Here is an 8,116-nt window from a genome sequence, read left to right as displayed (position 1 = left end):
ATAAGAAAACCTGTTTGTTTACATGCATGTATAAATATTCTCTTTTTTTTAACTCCAGAAGATAAAAAAAGGTTCAAATCTCCTATAAAATTTTTACTGAAGACATTGTTGCCAACATGACCAGCTGGTTTATAAAATATAACAGCTTCTGCTCCTTGATCCAACCAAAGTAACTCAGAGCGACCCCTGCTGAGAGATGTTTATTTGGGGACCAGATCCAGGTTTTCCTTGCAGCAAACTACAAACACAGGGTTGTTGTTCATGTCTTAATTGTACATATTTCCAGAATTCGCCATCCATTTTCTGATAGTTACTAAGCATAAGCGCGAAACTTCACAATGACTTTATGGCAGATATTTCTGCTGTGACTGGTCTTCAGAAAACAGAACCTCCAGGCACTATTGTCTAAGAGGAAGAGCAAAAGGAAGGAGGAATAAAAGTGAGACTAAAGGGAAATATATGCATTAAAATCTGAAAAATACTAAAAACAAATCCCATAATTTTCTAGGCTGCACAGAACACTGCAAGTACATTCTGGGAAAATTACTTAAACTTAACAGTTGTCAAAGTCGGTACAAAACATTCTTTCTGCTGAATAGTAATCAGCTCCTTTTCGCACTTGACAAACTCACTACTTCACAGACTCTGCTGGAAATTGGCAGATGTGGCAGCAAAAAGGACAGGGGTGTAAATAAAGAACAGCCTCCCCTTAGTCTTACAAAACCCACTGAACATAAAGCTTCAGAATGACCAAGAGCTCCTTCACAAAACATCAGAAAGTCACTGAAATCCTACAGCAAGACATCCACTTTAGCGCTATTATCTGACATGTCTATGGGATTAACAGGATCTGTTTGGTCAGGTAATAAAACACATCAAGTGTTCATCATCTTCAGGTCTCCATTGCATCTGCAGTTGTGTCATTCTCTTTGGACTTGTCTTTTTTTGGGTAACGGTCACTAGACTCTTCTAGCAGTGAAAGGTCAAGTTCAGGTAAGGGGACCCTCCAGTACTGAAAAGAGTTATAAGTGCCATCTTCATCAGCTGTCTGAAAGAAAAAGAAAAGGCAAGTGAGCATCGAGAAAAACCTTGAACAAACAAATCTCGAAAATGATCAAAGTTAATTTCTCTTGTTAATTTAATTCAAAAGTGAAACTTGCAGATTCATCACAAAGAGTGATGAATTTCAAATGTTTATTCAGGTAAATTTGCTGATACCATTACAGTAAAAAGGAATGATGTAATGTAATTTATTAGGAAATGACCATAGTACAAAAGACCAACAGTAATACTGTAATTACATACACTAAGTTCTTGTTTTGGCCTTCCTTTTGAATGATTTACTGCATCAATGCAGACTGGAATGGATGCAATCAGAAGGGGTCAATTTTCTATTAAGACACATGAATAAGGTATGTAAACAGATGTACTCATTCCTAATAGATTTTAGCAATGAGTATTACTGTCTGCTGGAAAACTGTCATCAGTTTTCCCCATTATTGTGTAAACCACAAAATAATATTTCTGTATTAAAAAAAAACATTATTGGTCTTTTACTATAATTGTATTTCATTTATATTGAGAAACACAGTGTTGGGTTTTATCAGTCAGGAGAAAACGGGTTAAATTAATCTTGATGTAATTAATTTTGTATGATATCCGAGTTTAGCTTTTTAACAAGATTTCTTTTTCATTTTTATGTTAATTTACAGAGATATACCCGTCATGAAACTATATCATAATTCAAGTCACGCTGGATGAGCATTAAAATGTGAGCAAACAGCGACATCTAGTGGCAGTTTACTCTCACTGCATAATCATTCGCTTTCAAGAGAGTAGCGTCTGTTAGCTAAATATTGCTAAATCAAACCACGATTACATACTTTATCTGTTGCATGAACGGAGTCTGAACCGACGCTGTTCTCTCGCGGCCGCTTATTTCTTGCAAGTGCGCAGGACCTGCGGCCGCCCTGGACGCTTCCTGAACACGGAGTGTTGAAAACATCCTTTGCGTGCTTCCCAGAGCCCGGGGGCGAAATCGTTGGACAAGAATATGCTTCTTCGTTGTCAAAATAAAGAGGCCTTTTTCTGCAGCGACCCCCCAATAAAGTCAGTAGAGATGGGGAACTCACGCCTCCCACTGAAGCCATGCTCTCCAGCTGCATGTCAACACTGTAAACGGGAGGGAAGTGTCTTCTCTTACTGGGAGAGTCGAGTAGCACAGTTTCTTCACCGCGTCTCTTGGCCATCAAATTGTCAGATCTGTGTAGCAAAGAAAAACCTTTCCTTTTAATAAGCTTCACACGCGCAATACATGCGCAGAGAAAAGAATACCGGTAGTGACGTGCAACCGCCAATGTCATAAAGGACCAATCGTGGAAGAGCTCTGCTAGTTAAAGCCCGCCCATCGCCTTTCCTCTTCCGCGAGCATTCAACGAAGTTGAAATAAGGGCAAAAATAATGATAAAATCTTGCTTCATATTTCGTTTTTTTGTTTTCTCTAAACGTTTGGCTTTATTTCAAATAAAACAATGACAGTTACACAGCTTGAACACTGAACGGTGACCGATGTAAATACAGCTGATCTCAGTAAAAATAAATACATTACAAAATGTGTAATTCAGTTGCAGAGGCACACGTGAATACTTACAAACTGTGGCAAGGGAAGGCAGTGAAGTAAAATAAGTTAAGAGTGAGACCTAATGGCGAAACGAAGTGAACGCCTTCTGGTTCGGAGTTCACAACAAACCAATAAAAACAAACTAAATGCGTCTGACAACTCTTATAACTTTCATGATCAAAAAATGTTGTGATGACCCTTTTTTTTTAAAGCTGATATTGCAGTCCCACAAAGTTTGATACCACTGGGCGGTTACCAGTATCAAAGTTTTAAAAAGCTGGTTTCAAAAACTGCTAAAATTGTCAGTCATTTTACCGTTTGTCTCTCTGTCTCTCCCACTGCAGGTCAGCTGGCTGAAAGGAGGCCACTAGACTTCTCCAACTATTACAAGATAAACACATTTAGCTATTTAAAATAAATTAGATAGTGGGCTTTTGTTTTGAGGTTTTGGGTCATTACTATTATCGTAAAAACAAGGTTTCTTTCACTCACAAGCTATCATTCTATTAAGATCTCATGGCCCATGCCTGCTTAGCACAATCCAAATGTTCAGCTGTATTCAGATGCGCGAGTTCACCAAAGAATCTTAATGTAAAAGCACCTTTGAAGAGAGGCAATTTAAAAAGGCATATTTAGGGAGAAAGTGAAAACATGTCCACATTGCTTGTGTCTTGGTAGTTGAGCTTCTATAGAAATTTTATGTCACGTTTGCCTGCTGCTGCCCTCTCGCCTGGACGACTTAGCAGCTGGTGGAGAATTTTGTTGTAAATCTTCTTGATCGTTAAAATGCAGTATAGGTTTTCGAGCAACAAAGAAGACACAGTCGTAAACGTATCTCAGCATAGAGCACTCGTTCTCAGTGTAGGTAGTCTGCATTGACTCCTTCTCCACCTGTGACAGAAATAAAACTGCTTTTCTACCATAATGATTGTTTTCAAGGCAAACAGAATGCAATAACATTCATATAATGCAAATTTACCTCAAAGATGAAGCCATATTTTAACATTGCTGTCCTGATGTCTTCATAGCTAAGCTCAATTGAGAGCTCGTTGGCTATATTTTCAAAGTGATAAAGCAGCGGACCTTAAAAACATAGAAAAATGACAGTCTTAAGTTAAAAATATCTTAAAAGCCTTAACACAGAAATCAAAAACAGAGATGTGACAGAACACTAGCATAGGCTCCAGAAGTTGGTCAACTGTTTGTTGAATTAATGTCATTGAAGTTAATGTAATGTTCTATCTAGAGTACTTTACATTATGTATCAGTGTTTCAGATCATTTTTCCACAATGACCTGAAACACTGATAAGACCAGGTGTAAGATAAACAGTTGCTCATTCAATTTAGGTAAGAAATGTGCTTATTAAATATAACATCTAGTGTTTTTGAATGTCTCTCGTGCAGCTAAGTTTTCTTTTAACAAGGCAGACTCACCAAGATTGATCCATACGCCTCCAGGCTTAAGAATCTTCCAAATTGTGTCCACATATTCCAAGACATTATTAGCGGTGTCAATAAAGAAGCAGGTTGACACACAGTCCCAGCACTCTGAGAGGAACATATGATGTCACAAGGTAATGTCCAGTACCACTTAGGCACATATTTACGTATCTTTTACTGAATAATAATAATAGAAAAACACTTTTAACTGAGTCATCTGAACTACATCTTGCATTGGAATAAGGTTCTAACCAACCAAATTGATTTTAACATTTGACAACAAATCTGACGGAGTCCACGTCAGCTTTAGCATACCCAATTCACTGTAAACCTCCACAAAGTCCCCGGCTACCATAGAGAAGTCGGTGTTTAGCGGCAGACTCTGGGGGTTAACGTCGGGGAATCTGATTGGCCGTGTTTGGTCGGAAGACTTCTTGTTGTTGCTGAACTGGTGGATCCAGGGATACAAGGTCAGAGCATTCTCCTCCTCACATCTGAGCAAAGACGTCCAAACACATCAGTAAAAGGAAGATATAGCAATAATCAGCGTTTCACTAAGTTAAGTGATGCAATTTTTTTCAGAACTTTTAAAAGGTCCAAATTATTTAAGACTTATCTGAGCAAGAAAAAAAGGAGTTACAATAACATCACTTAACTTTTCTTTAAATGAACTTAAGTGGATGCATTCAATGTGTTACCTGTTGAGAACAAAGTTTGAGGAGAAAAGCATGAAGAAGCTCCATTCGTTGCCCTGACATGAGTATCCCAGCCGAGCAATCTCCCAGGCAAGTCGACCAAGCCCAGCACCGGGAATCAGCACACTCACCTTAGACACATCACTGATATAATAAAATGCACAAAAAGCACACATCACATAGAAAACACTGACATGTTTGTTCAAAATATGGTCTATTAAAACCATTTTACAGCAGAGTTTATTTGCTGAAATCACATGCATGTAGATGTAAAAGTGAGCAGATAAAATTCCTACTATTGGTCACTTGGGAAGAGCCTCTGGATCTCTTGAATGATTGGTTTGTAGCAAGAGTCCCTCTCAGCCTGGCCTGCTTCACTCCAGTCTCTGACAAACTGCTTTATGGTGGACTTCAGTTTGTCCATGTCAAATGTAGTGGATGGCCGTGCCTTCCTCGGATCCTCCTGACAAAATACAGGCGAAAAGACGGTACCAAATTTTCAGAGAAGAGCATATCGGATATGGTCAATGCAAATGATGGTCAGTTTAATTTTCAAGTCATGAACTATTGCAGTAAAAATCAAATTTTACTGAACAAAGCTCCCAAAGAGAACAGTATTTTTTTCAAAAATAAACTCAAAATGCACTGTTCCACATTATTATGCACATGAAATTTTCTAAATATTTTATTGATGATAAAGAACTGCAAACAGTCATTCTTTGAATGTGCAGCATCAAGTGGTCGCAGGTACTAAAATCAAAAGCTATTTCAATCAAAAACATCTTAGCAGGCCCAGTTACATGTTTGCATAACTTTGATATCACTGCATAATTCTTGATTCCATTGAACTTATGAGTTTGTGGAAAGTTTCTGCAAAATTTCTTTGCAGGATGTCAGAATACCTTCCCAGAGCTGCTGTTTTGATATGAACTGCATTCCACCCTCAGTTCTTCTGCTTGATGAAACTACAAAGGTTCTCAATAGGGTTGAGGTCAGAGGAGGATGGTGACCACAGCATGAGTTTATCCCTTTTTATGTACCTTTTATTGTCATGAATGAAGATGATTTTGCTAGTGAAGGTGTGGCTCTTCTTTTTTGAACCATGAAAGAAAGTGATCAGTCAGAAAATCCATATTCTTTGCTAAGGTGATTTTCACACCTTCGGGGTCTCTGAAGGGGCCGAACAGCTCTCTCCGCATGATTTTGGCCCAAAAAATGACTCCACCACCTCCTTGCTGACATCACAGCCGTGTTGGGACGTGGTGGCCATCCACCACCAAGCCACTGCTGTATTCATCAGTGTCATCAGTGAACAAGTCTGAAAATTAATCTTCATGTGTGGCTGGGCCCACTGAGACCTTTTCTGCTTGTGAGCTCTGGTTAGGGGGCCGAATAGTAGGTTCATGCACCGCAAGCCTCTGGAGGATCCTCCATCTTGAAGCTCCAGAGGCACCAGCAGTTTCCAATAACGGTTTGCTGCTTTGTAGGGGCATTTTAACAGCTGCTCTCTTCATCCGATGAATTTGTCTAACAGAAACCTTCCTCATTATTCCTTTATCTGCACAAACGCATCTTTGTTCTGAATCAGCAACAAATCTTCACAGTACGATGATAACGCTTCAGTTTTGGTTAAATATCTAATGTTTTCATACCTTGTCATACGGCACTACACTATCTGATGATTTTCGTCAGCAGAGATCCTTTCTCTTTTCCATATTGCTTGAAACCTGTGGCCTGCTTAGTAATATGGAACATCCTTCTTAAGTAGATTTCCTTTAGAGCCCTGACACACAAAACCATCTATAAATTTAATAGAACAAAAAATGTAGACTTTATGACACTTCAATGCAATTTCCATAGTAATTTGGAACATGATGTAGTATTTTTAGGTTCCTCTGTTGAAAAACCAAAACACTTTTCAAATGCAAATGAAAAATGCTGCAACCACAGGAAATATAAACAAAAGGACAAATGTTGCAAATAGCAAAAAAAAAAAAAAAACAATAAGTGTAAAACACTGAAAAGATGCTCAACAAACCATAAATGCTCCAGACCACCAGAAGGAGTTCACCACAAAATCCTGTTACCAGACCCACAATAACGAATCGTGATTTAACAAGATGTCCAGAAGAGTGTTGACGGAAGAAAGAAAGGTGTCTTTTTGAAACATGCCATTTTACTGTTATACAACAGCAGCACAATATTACTTAATTCCAGATGCACCTCGGTAGTCTGGAGCACTTCTGTTTTTTGCACCAAGTTTGCAGCATTTCATGATTGCTGCTGTTTTTGCTAGAGGTCAAGTATTCAATGCTAAAATTGCTAATTCTTAATTAATTTAAACATTAGCAATGTAAACGTGATCTAGAACATAAACTTATGTTACCTTTCACACACTTCCAAAACCTACTAACAAAACAAATCACAATCTTTTGTTGACACACACAAGTATAATAACAAGTGTGCACTTGTTATTATACGAAACCAACCCGACATGTAAGCTACAAAAAAATGTATGTATAATAAAATCTTTTGGTTGTTTATGGAGCGGTCATCGGTGTATTTGTTCAATGCTTTTCTCTAAATTCGCCCACCCCGCTTTTGAATGGTGGGCCAGGAGTCACTGAAACATTGCAAACCCTAAATTTGGGACTTACCCTCTCCCCATACTCCACGTTCTCAAACATGTGAAGGCTATTGTGGACGACGGCGTCCAGAATCTCTTGGTTGTGTTCGGCGCACTGCCTGACCCGGGCCAGGTTGGATAAAACACCTGGCAGCACCCTTTGGTGCCTTTGTGACAGACTCCGAAACTGACGCTCAGCCCGCTTGACCTGCTCATGGATATGGAACCTGGTGCGAGGAAACCAAAAACACAACAACAGCTTCACAAGCTAAACTGAAGCAATATGTTGTAGAAAGGTGGCTGTGTGGTTCCTCTGTCGTTCTCTTGTTAGCAAAACATCAACATTTTGTTACATGTATCGACACAACTGGCAGCTTCCTGTCCCGCCTTTTACATTGTGAAATATATCTATTGTACCTGTAAGACCTAAAAGCATCTATTATTCTCCAGAAATGTTGCCTTTCCAGCTTGGCCTCCTCCTCCGCGCTGAATTTCTTTCTTTCTTTCTGATAATATGCTCCACTGTGCGGGTCCGCCGCCCGTTGTTCCGCCATGTTTGAAACCGTTCGGTGGCCATCCAATCACTGAGCGACTATTTTCTACTTCGCGTGATGCTGTGAATCAGCGTCTACATGACATACTGCTGCCACCTGCAGTCAGATACCGAAACTGCAGCTGTGAACTGAACGTACAGCTTGCTTGGTTGGTGTACAAAAGACTTGATTATTTGTTTT

At 39.2% G+C, this 8,116-nt stretch overlaps 2 protein-coding genes across 2 annotated transcripts; both read right to left on the bottom strand.

The window, feature by feature from the left end:
- Window positions 1-184: 184 nt before the first annotated feature.
- Window positions 185-2,328, bottom strand: wu:fa19b12 (uncharacterized protein LOC560551 homolog). The gene is made up of 2 exons (XM_055050544.1): window positions 1,884-2,328; window positions 185-1,048 (listed from the first exon to the last, which is right to left on the bottom strand). Exons 1-2 carry the CDS (start codon window positions 2,247-2,249, stop codon window positions 893-895), a joined length of 522 nt encoding a protein of 173 aa, XP_054906519.1. The 5' UTR covers window positions 2,250-2,328; the 3' UTR covers window positions 185-892.
- A 141-nt stretch (window positions 2,329-2,469) lies between these two features.
- On the bottom strand, window positions 2,470-7,943 carry carnmt1 (carnosine N-methyltransferase 1). Its single transcript, XM_055050535.1, has 8 exons — window positions 7,800-7,943; window positions 7,414-7,609; window positions 5,053-5,219; window positions 4,760-4,900; window positions 4,377-4,555; window positions 4,056-4,169; window positions 3,600-3,703; window positions 2,470-3,511 (listed from the first exon to the last, which is right to left on the bottom strand). The coding sequence occupies exons 1-8, from the start codon at window positions 7,934-7,936 to the stop codon at window positions 3,323-3,325; spliced, it is 1,227 nt and encodes a 408-aa protein (XP_054906510.1). The 5' UTR covers window positions 7,937-7,943; the 3' UTR covers window positions 2,470-3,322.
- Between the last annotated feature and the right edge of the window lie 173 nt (window positions 7,944-8,116).

The sequence above is a fragment of the Poeciliopsis prolifica genome, unplaced genomic scaffold (assembly GCF_027474105.1).
Source record: "Poeciliopsis prolifica strain line A6 unplaced genomic scaffold, Auburn_PproV2 SCAFFOLD031, whole genome shotgun sequence".
NCBI lineage: Eukaryota > Metazoa > Chordata > Actinopteri > Cyprinodontiformes > Poeciliidae > Poeciliopsis > Poeciliopsis prolifica.
The sequence above is the reverse complement of the archived record's forward strand: the minus strand, read 5'-3'. Positions and strand labels throughout refer to the sequence as shown.

What these genes read in the sequence shown, in the direction of transcription:
- wu:fa19b12 (XM_055050544.1), bottom strand. Translation starts at nt 2,249, where the DNA reads ATGGCCAAGAGACGCGGTGAAGAAACTGTGCTACTCGACTCTCCCAGT. An exon ending in CCGTTCATGCAACAGATAAA is followed by an intron (nt 1,049 to 1,883) that starts GTATGTAATCGT and finishes TTTTTCTTTCAG; the next exon opens with ACAGCTGATGAAGATGGCAC.
- carnmt1 (XM_055050535.1), bottom strand. Translation starts at nt 7,936, where the DNA reads ATGGCGGAACAACGGGCGGCGGACCCGCACAGTGGAGCATATTATCAG. An exon ending in CTCTTCCCAAGTGACCAATA is followed by an intron (nt 4,901 to 5,052) that starts GTAGGAATTTTA and finishes TTATTATATCAG; the next exon opens with TGATGTGTCTAAGGTGAGTG. An exon ending in TCAAACTTTGTTCTCAACAG is followed by an intron (nt 4,556 to 4,759) that starts GTAACACATTGA and finishes GTCTTTGCTCAG; the next exon opens with ATGTGAGGAGGAGAATGCTC.